We start from the raw sequence: 18,830 nt of genomic DNA on the forward strand, positions 1-18,830 counted from the left end.
ACATAGATACTGTGTGTGTGTGTGTGTGTGTGTGTGTGTGTGTGCGTGCGAGCAATTGAAGATTCAGTAGTTATAGGGAAATAATACCAGGAGCCTCTGCATCCCTCAACACAAAGAACTGCATGGATTTTTCATAATTCAGCCTGTGACAGAGAGTGGATGAAAGGATATGAGCAACAGCCAGATAATCACAGCAGGACAGGGCACATTTCACAGACAACAACTCAGAACAAGTGCCATCATTCTCCTTATGGGGCATCTTGATCTACTTTCAGGAGTCGCGTGTAAAAGAAGACATTGCATTTACATTTCAATCACGTCTCGTTTATTCCACTCTGGTTTGTTGTCTTATCGAAAGAGACACAAGGTGAAATGATTCACATTAAACATACTTGATGAAACTTGCTTAAAGATTTTAAAAGAAAAAAAGAGTTTACAGTTTAGCAGTTTACACAACTCTTAATACATCAGTGCACCACTACGTTAAATAACACAGGACTGCATCAGACACAAACGACACCCTTGCCTTGCTTACACAGGGGTTATTTGCATGAGTGGAAATGGCTCCAAAAACCTGATTCAGTTGTGTTTTGTTAACAGACAGAACGTGGCTTAAAGCCTGTAAATTGTCAAACAAAGCCGGCCTTCAAATAATGCAGGTTTTAACAATAGTGGTCTGTACAAACATGTGAAGGCCACCCTCAAATAAAGTGAGGGGGAAAAAACACTGGGCCTCTCTCTGTGTGTCGTCTGAATAATCTCCATTATCTATCAGCAAAGGAACGCACACTGATCAGCTGCGACATTAAAGCCAGTTCATGTTTAATGTTTTAGTTTCCGATCTGTGTATTTGTTTTACTCGAGTCAAAACAATTCAAACTGCAAAAATTGTAGGTCACTCCAATGATGCTTCTGAGGGAACAAAGTGCAGGTAGTACGTTTACACGCACAGTTTAATTAAGCTGAGGCCTTAGTCCGACTAAGACAGGCATTTGGACAACTTGCCCAGTCCGAGTATACATGCAGAATTGATTTGTTGGTCGTGTACGTCTGACTCCGCCTCCAAACGAGATTTACGTCGTCTCCTTCTACTTCCGGGTCAAAGACTGGGGAGGAAATTTTGGCGCATGCCCAGAACGCCAAGTCCAACTTCAGTCCAATTTTAGTCCGACTTAAATCGAGCTAGTCTTAGACGAACTAACATACCTGGATAATGTGATTCATAGTCAGATTATTCTTGCATCTATACGCTTAGTAATAATAACAATAACAAAAATTATAACTGACTCTATTTGTATAGCACCTTTCACACAAGGATTGTAGCTCAAAGTGCTTCACAATAAAAAGCAATACACAACACAGGGTGGAATAAAAAGGAGCTAGTTGAAGGCTTGAAGGCTGAAGTTGAGTAAAAAGATACTCAGTTTAACTAAGACAGACTCTACATCTACACGTTTCTCAGCATGGCCAAGCCATTTCACAATAAAAGTCTTCCAGGGTCATTTGTCTTAAAATAAAGCCCTGTGTGAGTGGGATGAGTACGCTCACCTTGTAAATTCACCTTCACCGTTTGGAAAAACATCACAACATACCAGCCTCAGCCACCCATCATGGACACAACATGATTCTCTGCGACATGTGTTTGACATTGTGTGTGTGTGTTATTCCCACAGGATGTGGTTGTCGTGGGAGAGGAAAACTTCACCACCCCCTGCTATGTGCAGATGGACTCAGAGGCATGTCACATCTTAACAGAGACGCTGGGGACTTACTGCCTGGTGGGCCAATCAATCAGCAAGGCAGCAGCTAAGAGGCTCAAACTGGCTGTTTTTGGACCTGTCTCCTGCACAACGGTGGACTATCACATCAGGGTCTATTGTCTTGATGACACACAGGACGCACTCAAGGTGAAGTATTTGAAGTTTATGATTCAAACCCAATTTGGTTCGGTTGCATCGTGGTTCAGTCAAATGAAATGCAGTCAAACCAAAGTGATTGAATTAAAGAGTAAAGGTTTTGCTGTGTTTTCGTCTGGTGAGGGATTTTGAACTTTTCCTTTTCCTTCCAAATGCATTTGAACTAAGACTTATTATCACTTGAATAGAAATGAGTCTCTGGAGTCAAATCTAGTCTTGTGGAAATGATGTGCGAGGCAGTAAACAAAACAGGGTCATGCAGTGTCACAACAGCGAAGCTTTAGAATTTAAACGAGTTCAAAGGACTGGTGGGGGCATCTGATATGAGAGATTAACACTCAACGATAATTCGATTGCCGGTGTGGCAGGCGGCCATGTGCAGACGCACACAGACAACGGGTTTAACGTTTCAAACAAGCAATTGTGGCATGAAAACAAAGTTGAGAGGTGGACTTTTAAATGATGGAGACTCTGTGTTGTATAATTGATCTGTTGCTGTTTCAAAGGGGAAGTCTCGGCTGTATACAGTAGTGCCGCTGCGTAGGAAGATGATGGGAAGGAGGAATTGATTATTTTGAAAAGGTTGGAGGAGGCATCCGAAGAGCTGCTGATAACTTATTCATCTGCAGCAAAATAATGTGTGCGTTCACGTGTGTGTGTGCGTGTGGACGAGTGATTTCTTCTCTTATATAAGTGTATGCACTCCCATGACCCTGTAAATATGCTGATGTTATCACTGTGTTTTTATCGCTATGCACGCCCCGTGCATCCGTAGAGTGGAGACGTTTTCATTGCGCTCTCGTTTAGTTGAAGCTCGAATACAATATAAAAAAAAATCCCCACAGGACTTTGTGTGCAATGCACAACTGTGTTTGTGTAACAGTTGCAGCACAGCAAAAGAAAACACTGTACTAGTTTTTCTTTGGGCAAAGTAAAAAAATAAATAAAAAATACCACTCGCTAAGACAAGGAAGCGAGGAAAATCAGTTTGATTGTTGTCACATCAAAAGAAAAGAAGAGGGGGTAATATACTGTATATATCTTACTTTAGCCAGCAATAAGGTGCATTAAGATTGATTTTGCTATCTTGTGTTAAAGTTATGCTTAATTTCTCCCACTTTTTTTTTACAATACCAGTGCTTTGATCTCTCTACACTTCAGTGCAGTTAACATTTTTGAGCATTTTGCTTGAGTCTGGGGAAAGCACCTACCGAGATGTGTGATAATATCTCAAGGAAAATGAACACGTTTTATGTGTTCAAGCGTCTCATTGTGCTGTTGTACTTCCAAGGTGACTTCCAGCTATTCAAAATGACATCACCTGCAGTAATTATGAGACAAATTAAAGGCCGTCTAGGATAGTCAAGTGTTTGAGGAGGCGACATTAAGGAGAGACAACTTGGATGTTTTATTTTTCTTTTGTTGTTGTGGGTGTAGGAGGTTCTTCAAATGGAGACCCAGATGGGAGGGAAACTTCTTGACGAGCCAAAGACTCTGAACTTTAAAGACAGCTCACATAATCTGAGACTGTCAATCCACGACGTGCCGCACACGCACTGGAAGAGCAAGCTCATCGCAAAGTATCAGGTGAGTGAGATGTAAACATACGCGAGTGACTACGTTAGTACACGGCTGAAAGATTTTGCGACTCATGTGATCACTGTCACATTTCTTTTTAGGAGATCCCATTCTACCAGGTGTGGAGTGGCAGTCAGAGAAGTCTTCACTGCACCTTCACCCTGGAGAGACTGAGCTCAGCCACCACAGAGATCAGCTGCAAACTGTGTGTGCGGCAAGTGGAAGGAGAAGGGCAGATCTTTCAGATCAGCAACACTTTGGAGGAGGTACTGCAACATCTGTGGGAATCCACACAAGCAGTTGTTTTGTGGCATTTTGTTGTAGGCTATGCACACACAAATTCTTTAAACTCACACTGGTCAAGAGTGCAGCAAGAAATGCTTACTAAAAATCGACATGAACACAGAAGAGCATTTTCTTTTTACAGCCTTGTACGAAAGCCATATAAAGGTCCTGAAGTCACTAAGTTTTGTTTTTTTTCTCTGTCAGACACTCAGGGCTCCTGCAGTTTCTCTGTGACTGTGTTCAATCATTCATACTGAGGTCAAAGGTCACATAACATGAGAGGAATGACTCCCCTCTGATTCTCGCAAAGCCGTGTAACCACAGAGTCGTGAATGAACGTGGGTGTGAATGTGCGACTGTGTCCATGTGTGAACAGCTGGGTCAAAGTTCAGACAATTACTTTGGAAAGTCACTGCTCCGAATTCTGTTCACGGGTGATAGTGTTGCCCTTTTATATTTTGTTAACTCTTACTTAACCAGGTAAGCTTACATGCTGTTGGAACAGTTGCTTTTCCCAACACTGGTTAAAAGTGTTAAAAATCTACTTTACCTCAGGCAGCTCCTTGGACGAGTTGTATAGTTACTTCTGGTAACAGAACAGTTCTCTTTCGTTTATAATCCCCAGAATATGATTTCTGTTTGTTCCTTTGAGGGTTATAAGGGGGGCTGAAGGTAATCCCAGCTACCGAGATAGGGCAAGGCACAAACAAGGCAATCAGAGATGGCTTCACCCCATTCACGCAACAAGCCTCTCTCGGCCTCTGTTGGTCTTATTGGCAAGTGTGGAAACACAAACAGACAGACACTAAAAACCCATGTCATACTAATCTATGACTTTTTTGTCACATTTGGGACATCTTACTCTACTATGACTGGCCTGCCCCAGAATGGACTTGAAGCCACAATCCCTGGCTTGAGAGGCCAGTGTCTTATCCATGAGGCCATTAAGGTTGTTTTGTAGCTTTTTGGACGACATACTAAATTATGACATTTTTATCAAATTTTGGAGGACATGCTAAACTATGACATTTTAATTAAATGTTGGACGACATACTAAACTATGACATTTTTATCAAAATTTGGACAACATACCAAACAATGACATTTTTGACCGATTTTTGACGACATACTAAAATATGACATTTTTGACCAATTTTCGACGACATACTATAGTATAAAATTTTTGACCAATTTTCAACGACATACTATACTATGACGTTTTTGACCGATTTTGGTCAACATACTATACTATGGTGTGTTGGTGTCATTTAGTAGGACATCTAAAGTAAGGGCTACATGTGGTTAGTGTAGCGGTTAGCACTCTAGACTTTGAAGCAGAAAGTCAAGGTTCGATCCTCTGTTGGAACACTTCTGCATGCATATGACTTTTTTGGTCGACATACTATGCTATGACTTTTTTGACCAATTTTCGACGACATACTATACTATGACTTTTTTAACCAATTTTGGACAACATACTATACTATGACATTTTTGAGTGAATTTAGACAACATACTATACTATGACATTTTTGACCAATTTTGGACGACATACTATACTATGACATTTTTGACCAATTTTGGACGACATACTATACTATGACTTTTTGGACCGATTTTTGACGACATACTATACTATGATGAGAGACAATGGCACCTTGTTGACAAGAGGTGGCTTGGGTTGGAGCTTAGGTCGGGTGCAGAGGGGGCTAATGATGGCTGTTTTTTCTGCGCCAAGTCAGGTCAATTCCTAAAAAATATTTTAATTGGAAAGCTCCAACTCAGGAAGGCTACAGATAATCCAAAATGAAATCATCATTAGCCTAATAATACCTAATACCCTGATAACCAGCCTGAAAGGCACCAGTCTCTACAATCAGCCATGAAGGCAATTAACAGAACAATAAAAATATATGCAATATGAAATCATTATTGGCCAAATAATCAGCCTGTAAGGCAATCATCTCTGCAATCAGCCTTGAAGGAAGCTAAGGCAACAATGAAAATACATGCAATATGAAATCTTCATTAGCCTTACAATAAGTGGATTTCAACATTTGGGTACAAATAAGAGCTGGAACTAAGTGGGTGCTTCAAATATGCCAAACTATAAAGTGCTGCTCATAAATGTGCAAATAAGTGTAAAATGTTCTACTGTTTGTTTTTTTATTTCATTTTATGTGGGTTTCATGATTCAGAATACAGAAAAAAAAAATTCCATTGAATATTAACCATGAATATGATTTTTGGTTTAAATCTGGAAGTTCAAATATCTAACTCATTTTGTATCAGTGGTTTACAAATTAAGCTAACTTATCGTTATAATTACAATTTATGGTTAATATAACAATAATAATTATAATATATAACCCTAACCCACAAAATATTAAAATTGAGGGGTCCTGTGAACAGTTTTTCAGGCGTCTCTTTTACTATTGTGGTCAATGGGAAAATTGCTTTTTGGGCAGAATATTTTTGGTTGCAGCACCACGAGTGGCCACCATGACATGATTGTCATGGTGGCAGAGGGGGGCGGAGCTCTATCCAGTTCTTATAATGGTAGCGACAGGCAAATTCGCCCTGGAGCCATACTTTGTAAAGCAGGCGGAGCAAGAACACTTCCGGTTATAAGAACCGTACTCGCCGCTTGCGTACTTGGACTGAGGCTGATGACGTTTCACAAGTCCGCGAGTACAGAGAAGTATCCTTACTGAGTCATCTCCTCCCTCGGCTGCACATTTCACAGGATCCAGACCCAGGCACGGCTACTGTTGTTTCTGCTGCTGCTACTTTACTTTGATCGAAAACGGTTTCCTTTAGTCACCCTGTGATTTTGGGGAGAATGACCATGGATATGACTTTCCTCGGGACGGGCTCGGCTTACCCGTCTCCTCACCGCGGTGCCTCGGCTCTGGTGCTGCGGACAGAGGGAGACTGCTGGCTGTTTGACTGCGGAGAAGGAACCCAGACGCAGCTGATGAGGAGCCAACTCAGAGCCGGTGAGTTCATGGAGAACTTCTCTTGCTGCATGAAAAATTCATAACAAACGACTGTGATTGAGCTTCTCACTCTTTCTACTTGTAATACTTTTGTATTAACACTCAAGAAAGTGTTTTATACTGATTCACTTACTATTGTATTTCTATGGAAAACTACAGCTAACTGCGTTGTTCAACTTGTTTTATTTTAGCCATATCACCCAGTTCTGCAAAGTGAATGTATGTAATTTATAATGTATGTTGTTTGATTTAGCTTGATGTGGTGCTGTGTTTGCTTTGTCTATCCAGGTCGAATCTCCAAGGTTTTCATCTCCCACTTGCATGGCGATCACCTGTTTGGTCTGCCTGGTCTTCTCTGCACAATCAGTCTCAACACCAACCCAGACCCTCAACAGAACCACAACTGTGTGGACATCTACGGGCCCCGGGGCCTTCGCCACTTTCTTAGGGTGACGCTTGGCCTAACAGGGTCACAGCTGCTTTTCCCATATGCCGGTAGGCCTAACACATATAACACACACACACACACACATCTGCATGTTTTACTTGAATCTCTAACCACCTTATATTTATCATGGTTATTATGGCTGTCAACAGATTTGAGAATACAAATGTATTATCCACATTTTCCAGGATTAGCACCTACAGTTTAATGAACTACTTTTTAAAAACATAATAAACCTGCTCTGACTGATTAGCTATAATGTCTGCTTGTATGCATCTGTAGTTCACGAGCTGGAGCCCACACTTGACCAGAGTCCAGCAGAGGGACAGCTCAGTTTGGAGGTAGAAACATCATCACTCACTCTACTGGGAAAAACATGACATTTCACTGTTGCTTTAGCAATTATGAGAATATATATATAACAAGATTATTATAGTTAACAAAAACAACAAAAGGTATAACCTTAGACCTTTTTGAATCTTGCACCTGGCAAATACTCCATATTAGAAAAAACTAAGACTAAAACTAATAAAAACCAAACTGAAACCAAGCATTTACAAAAAAATAGAAACTAATAAAAACTTGCTAGTTTTTATTAGTTTCTATTTTTTGTAAAACCCACTCAAAAATTAAATTAAAACAAACATTGTCAAAGATAATGATGTTTCATTGGGGGTGTTACTGTAGATCCATCATATATGGTAGTGTAAGTATACAAATGTGGATGTGCATTTACTATTTGCTTTACAGTAGCCACAACATTAACCGTAAATCATACAGCTAGGAGAGTGGAGTGTGTGTCCATGAAATGAGTCAAGAGGATGACGCCATTAAAAGGTGTTCAAAATGAAACATCCAATACCTTGAATATAAATGTGGATTTCTATGGATTTTAAGGGAGTTGGTAACGTTTAGGGATGTCTGTCTCTCCAGATGACAGCAGAGTGCAGTCCTCTGCACCCACAGGAACGACTGGGCAGGACAATCTCCCTGGACATGACCAGTGACTCTTACCTCCTCTTTGAAGACAAGTCGTTTGTGGTCAAAGCTTTCAGGCTGTTCCACCGCATCCCTTCCTTCGGTTTTTGCATTCAGGAGCACGATCACCCCGGAAGACTGAAAATCGAACGACTGAAGGAACTGGGTAAGAATCGCTGAATCCTTTTTGATATTTCTATTTCTCTTTTTAAATTCAGACTATTTGTGGACGGGTAAATGGAAACATTCGCAGGAGATCAGTAATATGAAAGCTCTTAGCTCAGAAATGAAAATGGTATAAACTCTGCATGTTTATACCAGGTAGAATGTGTACATTTTAGGAAGAATTGTCCTCCATATGCCACGTTGATCACTAGTAGTCTAATTTCTGTGTCTCTCAGGTGTGAAACCGGGGCCTTTGTATGGGCGTCTCAAAGCCGGAGAGTCTGTGACTTTGGAAAGCGGGCATGTGGTGTTGCCCAGTGACGTGCTGGAAGAAACCATTCCAGGGAGGAAAGTCTGCATTTTAGGAGACTGTAGCTCAGTTCTAGGGGCAGGGCCTCTGAGTTTATGCAGTGGCGCGGACGTTCTGGTTCATGAGGCGACTCTTGGGAACGAACACAGGGAGAAAGCAGTGGATCACGGACACAGTACACCGGAGATGGCGGCCACAGTGGCTCGGGAATGCTGTGCGAGGAAGTTGGTGCTGTACCACTTCAGTCAGAGGTACAAGCCCAGCTCCCTGCTGAAGGAAGGAGACGAGGACGATGTTTCGGAGCTCAAGAGACAGGCTGAAGACGCTCTGCAGGACAGTGATGTAGAAGTGATTCTGGCTGAGGACTTTCTGACTCTGCCCATTCTTCTCAGAAGACTGAGGTGAAAACAACCAGATCTCAGCATGTGCAAGAGTGTTTGTCCCTCTGTAATTGAGAAGTAAGATAACAAGGATTATTTTCATTATCGATTCTTCTGTCAATCATTTTCTCAATTAGATGTTGGGAAGAATGAAAAATGTTGAACTACCTCAAACAAGGAACATTTACTGTATCCAGTGTCCAGAGTCAAATCATCTGTTAGTTTTCATTCTGATCAAAATCATTGGATTATTTTTAGATATTTTTTCGGGTCTGTTTTCATTAGATTTCTTTTTTCGGGATCTTTTTATCTGAATAAATGCTATGTCAATCTCACACTGGTACAATGCAGAGGAAAAAACATGCAATCTTGTTCGAACTTTTTCCAGAGCTTTATTTCTGGATCTGTACACAAGGTATTAAAGTACAACAGAAAATACAAAATAATGTTTAACAAAAGACAAAAAAAGAACAAAAAAAACCCTCAATGTTTATGTACAATTCTTATAAACAATAAAGATAGCTTCTTGAACATTTCTCATAGTGAAGTTTTTGATTGTCTATATTTCTGGATATACATTTAAGTTTTGTAGGTTTTTTTATTCACAAAGATGTTTTTGTTTTCAAAGGACTCTGGTTTTGTTTTCCAAAACTGCCATATTCTTTTCTTTTTCGAAACTTCAAAACACAATACAAAATATAAAATAAAGTTGTTTAGAGCCTGCTTGCACACACAAGTCTCATACCAGAGAGCTCGATATAATCACATTTTTGTGAGTTCACAGGGAAAGTGAAAAACCTACTTCTACTACTGAATGGCCTTAACATTCTGACAATTTTTCTGAGTCTTTTGTACAAACCACAGGTGAAATAAATATCACTGCACTGCTAAAGCTAGAAGAGCTTGGAGGACCTACTGCATTATGCACATTGCATGAAAAAGAGAAATGAGCTCTCCACATACTTAAGAGTAGCAGCCATCCCTTTACCATCAAGACAAATCGACGACATGTAAAAAGATGGGATGAGCATCTTTTACATGTGGTTGCAAATTCCAAACGCAAAACTGCAACACTGAGTAATACCAATATGTCTTGGGGTAAAGCCGTTGTGGGTGATACACCTCAGAACTGGGCACAGCCAGCATGCGTGGTTTCAGCCGTGTCCTGCTGTGAGGGTATCATGACTTTCCAAGGAGAGGGGAAAGAAATTCAAACACCAGGTCAAAAGGTAAAACGCAAAAAAAAAGGTAAACTCAATATCTGTACATATCTACAAATTATTGCCTTTTGGACAAGGAATCAAATTAAAAACTTTGTATCAACACAGATTCACAAGTGTAAGAGGTCAGTTAATAGACTTTTAAAGGCTATTTGCTAATTATTTACATGAAACACACAAGTGAATACCTTCTCTGATGCTGGGATTGGAAACTTAAAAGATGATTAAAGAGGCATGGATCCTGTCTGTACATATGCAATTATGAAATACTACATCATCTACGGACGTGACAAACATGATATGAACCCCTGAAACAAACTAATTATTCATAGCACAATGCATAGATAAATTAAGTAAACACTACTACTGCATCCAATCAACTGACAATGACCTGCTAAACATCTTACAGTTCACAATTATGGACTCGAGTCAAGATATAGCGGCTCAATTTCTGCTACTAGACTCCAAATTGTAGACCAGATTATGCGGTACAGGTTAGGCAGAGGTCAAATACACAATTGGAGTGGCTTTAAAATGAAATAGAGAGAGATAATACTGCTAACTGGCTTAACAAAGTGGTCTGAAAAACAGCCCTACTTGATTTAAGAAGAAACCTTTTTTTTTTTACAAAAGAACATGTGCAACGAATCATGTGTCGCACGGGGCTGAAAGGATTTAACAAATGTGACTATTGATGTCGGTTTAAACGGCTATTAAACCAACCAATAACGGCATTGTAATATTGCCATATGAAAACTTGATATTGAACTGTGAAACCAGGTAACTCCCATGTTGTTCTGGACAGGAATTTCTCACTCATTATAGAAACACAAATCAGGGACTATAATTTTGGTCAACTATAGGGGATAAAAATATTAACTGTAGCAAACATTCCAATGTTCCAGTTTGGCCACTTTGACCAGTTTAAAAGTAAACAAAAAAGTTTCCAAAAGGAGAAATAATAATTTAAAAAAAAAAACAAAAAGAAAACCAACATGGACCATCTTAGCAGCTGAAGCCAAAACTTCCTGGTCTTCAAGCTAATCTCCAAATGCTGTTCTTCATACAATGTCAGGCCAGGGTTTATTTTTTCAGACAACTAAAACCATTTGTGCTAGTCTGGTTACTTAAAAGTACCTGTAAACCAAACACTAATACTTAAAAAAAATAATAAAAAAAACCCACATACCTCGTACCACTTCAAAACAAAATAGACAGGCGACTAAACACTAAAAACTACAGGCAGAAACCAATGCCGGGTTTGGCAGCTGAAAAGAATGGCAGGATAACAAAGTGTAGCGCTGAAGATGTTGTGTGTAGATGTAAAGGAGGAAGATACACAACTCTCCGACTGCAGCCTCTGGGCCTCGCTGTACAAAGACGTTCCACATCTCAAGACCACAAAAAATAAAAAAAATAAAATAAATGGCTATATAAACTCTTGAGAGAAATCAAGATTTTAGTTCTATATGATAGACATCACTGATGTCATATTACACAAAAATGAAAACAAAGTATATTTATATACATATATATAGATATATATATATAGAATTTAAACAAATTGGTTTCTCCAGTGAGGTCAGTCTTATTTACAAGAGAGATATGGGGTTTTAAAAAGGGAAGAACAAGGGAACAGTTGAGGAAGATCACTCTGATTGAAGTGCTGCAGTGTGCTGTGTGTGGTGCCTCGCGTGTGCTCCTAAAAACCCGTTGGGCTCACCGCTACCGGCCAAGCTCCCAAAGTCTGTGACGGACACCGCCATTTTAGCGCCGGTGATTCGGTGGTGGTGCGTCGTTGTCCGTCGTGCCTCGAAGTCTCCCAGGTTACTCACAGACACGTCATTGATAAAGGAGTCAGGCAGCGCCATCTTGAGTCTTTTGGAGGGCCGCTCGCAGTCCTTGTTGACACACACGCCCCCCAGCTGGCTCAGGTCAGAGTGGTAGAAGCCAGCGTCGAGCATGTTGAGGCAGTCGGGGTCTGCACCGTTGGAAGGGAAACCGAGGGACTCGTCGTGGTTGAGGGACCCGCGGTGGAGGCTTTCCAAAGGAGGAAAGCTGTAGGAATCGAGGCAACTAACCTCTGCAGGGCTGCACACGGTGGCTACAGTGTTGCTCAAAGCTGCAAAAACACAGGACAATTACATTTAGATGGAGCTTCAAAAGTGCTGGCCAGAAACACAAGTTGCATAAGGAAAAATAAAAGACAATTACTAAAAAAAAAATGGGATGTTGGTAAGAATTTCTATCCCCATCTGCATCAACAAAAGCCTCTTTCACAATAAAAATGAGGGAGTATATACTGTACCTGGAAATTTTTGAATTCACTAAATAAAAAGCTATTAACATAATTCCTCTTACACGTGGTGGGTCTGCCTTGTAGTGTTTTTTTGCTCCTGTGATACCCATGTGCATAACGTAATATCACAAATTCACCAGAAAAAACAATAAGACGATACCATCATTGCGGAGCTCAGTGAATATTAGACTAACTCCCAATACAAAGGTATTTTCTATTCACAAATAAATGAAGATAAAATAGAAAAATATTAACACATTTTAAAAAATAAGATTACCTAAAAACATTAATGGCTAACAGCTGAAGCATCTCAGAGTTTGTGCCAGAAATGGCACCAGAATTTGCAACACTGCCAAAAACTAAGCAGATGAAAAAATGTGTGTGTGTTCACAGTAATGCCAGTCACAGACAAAAATGATAGAAAACATACATTGTAGTCATTTTACACAATTATGAATCCCAACTCCCACTGGTCAAAAAAAAATACAACTACTGACCTGTGAGATCACTGGCAGTGATGGAGTTGAGCAGACTGAGCTGTTGGTCAGTAGTAGTTTCCAGCCTTCCTCCACCACCAGCCCCTAAACACACAGAGGAGGAACTGTCCACTGCCAGACCCTCTGCTTCATCCACCAGTCTGTCCATCAGGTCACTGAATACAGAAGAACACATGTAAGCACCAACACACAAATGCTATTACATTCAAAGCTCATTGTATAGATGTGTGCACACACACACACACACAATACGAACAGATCTTGTGTCACTTACGTTACACCGGGATAGCTGCTGTATTTTTTCTTCCCAAAACGATTCTGCTGTACAAAGAGGTCAAAGCGCTCCGACTTTTTCCACATATAATAAAACGCCACACATTCTGCTACAGTTCGTGTTGTGACCTGAGGAGGGAAAAAATATTTACAGGAATGAGAAATGCTCACAGGATTATTTGAACTTACTGTATGAAAATTAATGAGTTTAAGAAGTCACGTTAACAAGACTCACTTTGTGTTTCTGTATGAGGTGAAAGTTTTTGTCATACATCTGTAGTGCGTGTTCAAAGTTCTTGCATTCTTCCTCTGACCACGGAGGCGATTTTTCTGAAATAAAAGCAGTAGAACATTTATATATTGCACAAAACAGGTGTTCAATTTAATTTAATCTTAACATTTCACCACTACCAAATTTAATATCACATAGCTGCTTTATAATTAATTATCTTCATTGTGGATATTTTATTTCTGGTGATGAAATAGATTGTTTTGTTGTATTAAGGGGATTCCCATATGCACCTACCAATGTAAATTATGTGGACAAATTATAAGAAACGGGAGAAATATACATACAAGACAAACTACTCAACAAGAAGAGGCAATAACCTCATATTGAGCTTAGGGCTGGCCGTCACTTATCCTGAATGTCAGAAATCCATTCCATCTTGGGTGGAAAAGTTGAAATTCAATTAATTATTAATTGATTACTAAATCAATAATCAACTAATTTGATAACAGATTAATTAGTTTGAGTTACTGCTGGCCACAATATTAGTGTTGTATAGGAGCCATATTAACTTTCTAACAGAATCCATATATTCTGTTATAAATGATTACTATTTTCCATATATTAGGTAGACAATAAAGAATGTAATAAAATTACTCTGTGCTTCAACGAGAATATCTACTACCTCCGTCTGCTTGTCTGAAAACAACTGGCTGAGCTGAAGCTCACTTTATAGAGGATTGATTATACAACACATGGAAAATTGGTGCTTTAGGCAAAATATTGCAAACTGAAAGCCACTGTAAATTCTGATTTATTTTTAATAAATATTTAAAGGACTACCTAGCCAGTGCTCACAGCCAGTTGATTAGAAATATGTAAAAGATCCGTGAAAGCGTTTCAAGAAAATCATGTTCCCTCTTACACCGTTACAACACTTTCCTTATGCTGAAGTGACAGTTTAGTACAGTTGGCGTTAACAACCGGTTAGCTTCACTTACCTTTTGAGGTCTTTACACGGCTGCAGTATCTCTCTAGTGCTTCACGCGTGTTGTAGTTGCACTTGACAAGCTCGTGCAAAGCCTACAAAGGAAAAATTAGACGTATGTAATTTATAAAGAAATATTCAAAAAAATCAAAATTATACTAAATGCAGTAAGAGTTCAAATTAGGCTGACGACAGAAGCTTAGCGCCATGCTCATGGCATGAAAGGTTTGTGAATAAAAACGTGACTGACCTGCTCATTGTCTCGAACATGTGACCCCGGTTTGTCACATCCTGTATCATCTGCTGTCCGTGACAATACTTCACACAGGAAACTCCTAACCTTATTTTCTGGTATTGTACCTGGGCTCCATAATAACTCGTCGTCATCTTCATACACTGAATAAGAAAGTGAAGTGATAAGTCACCTGGTTTGTCTTTAGCACATTTAACAATATATAAAAAGCTTAAAATAGAAAAGTGTAGACACCTTTCTCCCCATCTTTGTAATGACAGAGGCAAGAAGGAACCTCTGCTTGGTACTGTGATCCCACCATTATTTCCTTGAGAAAAAAAAACACAAATACAAAACCAAAGTTTAAAACACAAGAGAAAACTAGTACAGATTATCTCAATTTAATTTTCCTCCCTTAACCCACTAAGACACAAGAAATAAAGGTTCCAGTAAATGTCATAAAAAATGTATTATAGAACACTCAATTGCTTTAAAATAACGCTATGGATTTAATATACTTTTGAGGGCCCTTTATTCGCTTGTACCAAAATTAAATGGGTCTTACCTTTCTGGAGTCCTCTGGGCTCGGACCATCTTCATCACACTCTGACTCTTTATCACCATCAGAGATAGCGTTGGCTGAAAAAATAATTTAAAAAAAACCCAGATTAATACCAGTTTGCACATAAAGAAGATAATCTTGGCAAACCCTATCACGCAATAAAATCCCTGACACTTAACACACTTGCCCTTTGTACCAGTCCTGATTTACATGAAGACGTGAACTAACATTTTTGACAAAAACAAATTGGCAAAAAAACAAAACGTACTTAAATGTAAATAAATGTAAGAAATTCCAAATAATTCATGAATCACCATTTTAAATCCCTTTGAATAGCATCTTTTTAAATAAACTTGAGTGAGGGAGATCTAACTGAAAACACATTCATTTACATTTACTTTAAATCAGATGTTCTGATACCCACTGCATATAACATACACATGAATATTAATGTATTATTGGACGTTAGGCTTTGCATTTGAAAAAAATAAAAATACAATGTATGACTTACATCGAAGTGTTCTTGGAAAGAAATCAGTGGCCTCATGGGAAGTGACTGAAGGTGTAAGATCATCAGCTGAAGACTGGGTCTCCTCCTCGTAGTCTCCAGACAGAAGGTCTTTAGCGATTTCCTCCTATAGAGAAATAATATTCACTGTATAACTGACAGACCAAGAGTGATGTAAAAGGATATCTGAATTACGTACTGAATTCAAATACAATTGTTAATCTTACTTTATGCTAGCACCTATGTGTTGATAATATGACATCACAATAGAATAGGAGATATTTACCTTGTCCAAAGTCATGTCGGGCAGCTCATCAGTGATGTCTCCCGAGGAGCTGTCTATACTGGAGCCTGCCGAGGCCTCATAGCGATAGATGGCCAACAGCTCTTCCAAAGGCATGGTCCCCTCCTGGTGGGTTTTAATCAGAACACAAACTCAGTTCCATTCAGAGTAAAACAATTACTAATAATTATTTCACCATCATTTTGAGACAAAGAAAAAATGTGTGCATACAGTTAGCTGACTTATTACTGTTAAGTGATGCAACTTAAAATAATAACAATAATAATAATAATAATAATAATAATCACCTAATCTGACAGGTCACGTGAACAAGTGGCATAAACAAACACCATCACTTATAATATTCACAAAAAACTTGCATAATAAACATTTATTAGTTCACCTTTTCTAGATCCGCAATCTCAGAGCTGAAATTCCTCCCTCCATCCAGAGACTCTTCTTCCTCCAGAGTCCTTTCATCATCATACTCATGAACTAACATATCCGCTGTTGGATCAAAGTCATGGTCCTCTGATGATAAAGATCCAACTGAATGAGAAAACAGAGGAGAGGAGAGAATAATCATGAGTATATTGTTTTTCGTTCACATATTAGCTCACATCCAATTGCATTTAAATTCACACAATTAGTATACTGTGATCCATTTAGTCAAAGTAAACGCCCCCTTTAAGGCAAAAACGAAAAAGATCCACTGCAATATGAGCAAACAATGCAATTTCATTTAGAAAGTTGAGTCGACAAGAACATCATTACGAAATATCTACACAGATTATGACAGAGGTGTTCTTACCTGGACTTGAACTCCCTAGAGAAGCCTGCAAAAGAATAAAACCAGAGCATTAATACATGCTGCAGACAAAACATGGGTTCAAATATTCTACAGGCGATTGTTTTTTCAAGCGGCGCTGGGTTAAAATGCTTGTAATGGCCTTGGGCCAGGACCTCTGTTTTACCGCTAACGTTACCTGAGATAGGTGGCTAATGTGTCGTCGCGACGGACGCGACACACCGACAACAATTATGAGCAAAGCACAGGCTTAAACACACTAATAAAAAGATGACTTTATCGAGGATTGATCTGAGTGAAATGAGGGGAATATCGGAGACGATGAGATGTTTGCAATGTCGCCTCTAAAACACTTTGCTAGCCTGTAAGCTAAATCCAAAGCCACTGTTAACGCTGTCCATCGAAAAATGTAAACACTAATTTCGTTTGCGCGGCACAACCATCGATAGACATGAATTACTCTTACAGCGTAGATGTCGCTAACTAAAAAAAGGAAATACATGTTTTGTCATTCATCACAAACACTACATAGCATGTTATTTCCTTTAACAAGTAAGCTAGCGTTAAATTTACGTATCAATTTACACAGCCGCTACTTCGTAGCAGCTGAGAGAGCGAAGGCGCAGCGGCCTTGTAGTGAAGGATCGGTCCACACGTTCAAGCCTATTTTTGAGGAATGGAAATGGAATTTGTGACACGAAACCGGCTATATAGACGACAAAAAGCATACTTTCTCCAATCGATAGCAAACAAATGAAAAATACAGCACAGAAAATTAAAAAATGTCGATTTGAGATCGATAGCTTCTCCCCTGTTTTCCCTCTTACCTCCGCCATATTGGTACCTTTAGCTGATGGGCTCGTTCTAGTGCAAGTACCCGGATGAGCGCTCTGAGCCAATCAGAGATCCAGGTGTCCGCTGTAGTCGTGACGACGTTCAAACCAACCACCGACCAGACTGACGGCAGTCATCAATAAATGGCGAATCTACATATCACTATATCTAGAAATCACATTGTCAGGGCGTAGTGTGTAAATATCTCTCACAGTGACATTTAATCAGAGCATTCCTGAGAATGTACCAGCTGATTGTCTGTGCCCAATGCTCAGTACTGGAGCTGCACCGTTTTACTGTAAAGCTCCCTGTTACCGTTCTCTGTATATTCCCGTAAAAATCTTAAATATCCACAGTGCCATCAAATGGGAGCTACTGGAATGTCTTAACAAATAAAACAAATAAAGTAAACATGCATCATTTTAGGTTAAAAAAAAAACAAGCTTTAGCTCCACTTCTTTTGCACACAGATCAATGTATAGATTAAAGATCATTTGTAGACAAAAACGTTAAGATTCCTTATAAATGCAATGTCCAAAGTTCAATTTGTGACAGCTATAATCAACCAATAAATGAACACTCTTGCTCCTGATGAAATTAAATAGCCTGTGTTCATTTATTATTAATAATAACAATAATAAATTATATTTATCAGGTACTTTACATTGCAAAAAGATCTCATAGTGCACACAGTAACAATAAAAACAAGAGAGCAAAACAAGCAACATTTAACAATAAAAGCACAATGGAGAAAACGATTAAAATGTTTTATAAAAAAGGAAAGTTTTAGTCACTTAGGTTCATCTGTGCCATTAAACTTGTAAACATTTCATAGAGTGACATAAAAATAGGATTTTTTTTCCCAGTAAAAAAAGCCCGGTAATCATTTTCATTAATAAATATTGAAAAAGAAAAACTTTAGGTGGATAATTAGGTGTACAGGCCACCAGAGGGCAAAAGTACCCTCAAAAAGTAGAACTACTCACAGCAGTGTTCCTTCCCTTCCTGTTTTCTATCACTGTTTAACTCCTCCTGATATTT

The 18,830-nt window shown here is 39.1% G+C and overlaps 3 protein-coding genes across 3 annotated transcripts in view; 2 read left to right on the forward strand and 1 right to left on the reverse strand.

Moving 5' to 3' along the window:
- Window positions 1-4,263, forward strand: part of LOC122769435 (netrin receptor UNC5C-like) — a 170,365-nt gene extending 166,102 nt beyond the window's left edge. Inside the window, exons 14-17 of the mRNA XM_044025955.1 lie at window positions 1,674-1,907; window positions 3,354-3,503; window positions 3,596-3,774; window positions 4,260-4,263. Of these exons, the coding sequence (XP_043881890.1) occupies window positions 1,674-1,907; window positions 3,354-3,503; window positions 3,596-3,774; window positions 4,260-4,263 (567 nt within the window). The remainder of the gene's footprint in view (window positions 1-1,673; window positions 1,908-3,353; window positions 3,504-3,595; window positions 3,775-4,259) is intronic.
- A 2,119-nt stretch (window positions 4,264-6,382) lies between these two features.
- On the forward strand, window positions 6,383-9,598 carry elac1 (elaC ribonuclease Z 1). Its single transcript, XM_044026635.1, has 5 exons — window positions 6,383-6,778; window positions 7,067-7,273; window positions 7,506-7,564; window positions 8,157-8,367; window positions 8,603-9,598. Exons 1-5 carry the CDS (start codon window positions 6,622-6,624, stop codon window positions 9,079-9,081), a joined length of 1,113 nt encoding a protein of 370 aa, XP_043882570.1. The 5' UTR covers window positions 6,383-6,621; the 3' UTR covers window positions 9,082-9,598.
- A 2,229-nt stretch (window positions 9,599-11,827) lies between these two features.
- Window positions 11,828-17,924, reverse strand: mier3b (mesoderm induction early response 1, family member 3 b). The gene is made up of 13 exons (XM_044026636.1): window positions 17,783-17,924; window positions 16,959-16,983; window positions 16,551-16,696; window positions 16,151-16,273; window positions 15,868-15,991; window positions 15,360-15,433; window positions 15,050-15,122; window positions 14,813-14,958; window positions 14,576-14,657; window positions 13,581-13,675; window positions 13,347-13,474; window positions 13,073-13,227; window positions 11,828-12,398 (listed from the first exon to the last, which is right to left on the reverse strand). Exons 1-13 carry the CDS (start codon window positions 17,789-17,791, stop codon window positions 11,926-11,928), a joined length of 1,653 nt encoding a protein of 550 aa, XP_043882571.1. The 5' UTR covers window positions 17,792-17,924; the 3' UTR covers window positions 11,828-11,925.
- Window positions 17,925-18,830: the final 906 nt, after the last annotated feature.

The sequence above is a fragment of the Solea senegalensis genome, linkage group LG5 (genome assembly GCF_019176455.1).
Source record: "Solea senegalensis isolate Sse05_10M linkage group LG5, IFAPA_SoseM_1, whole genome shotgun sequence".
Classification (NCBI taxonomy): Eukaryota; Metazoa; Chordata; class Actinopteri; order Pleuronectiformes; family Soleidae; genus Solea; species Solea senegalensis.

What these genes read in the sequence shown, in the direction of transcription:
- elac1 (XM_044026635.1), top strand. Translation starts at nt 6,622, where the DNA reads ATGACCATGGATATGACTTTCCTCGGGACGGGCTCGGCTTACCCGTCT. An exon ending in GCTGCTTTTCCCATATGCCG is followed by an intron (nt 7,274 to 7,505) that starts GTAGGCCTAACA and finishes ATGCATCTGTAG; the next exon opens with TTCACGAGCTGGAGCCCACA. An exon ending in AGGGACAGCTCAGTTTGGAG is followed by an intron (nt 7,565 to 8,156) that starts GTAGAAACATCA and finishes CTGTCTCTCCAG; the next exon opens with ATGACAGCAGAGTGCAGTCC.
- mier3b (XM_044026636.1), bottom strand. An exon ending in CTTTCCAAGAACACTTCGAT is followed by an intron (nt 15,434 to 15,867) that starts GTAAGTCATACA and finishes TTATTTTTTCAG; the next exon opens with CCAACGCTATCTCTGATGGT. An exon ending in ACCTCATACAGAAACACAAA is followed by an intron (nt 13,475 to 13,580) that starts GTGAGTCTTGTT and finishes TTCCCTCCTCAG; the next exon opens with GTCACAACACGAACTGTAGC.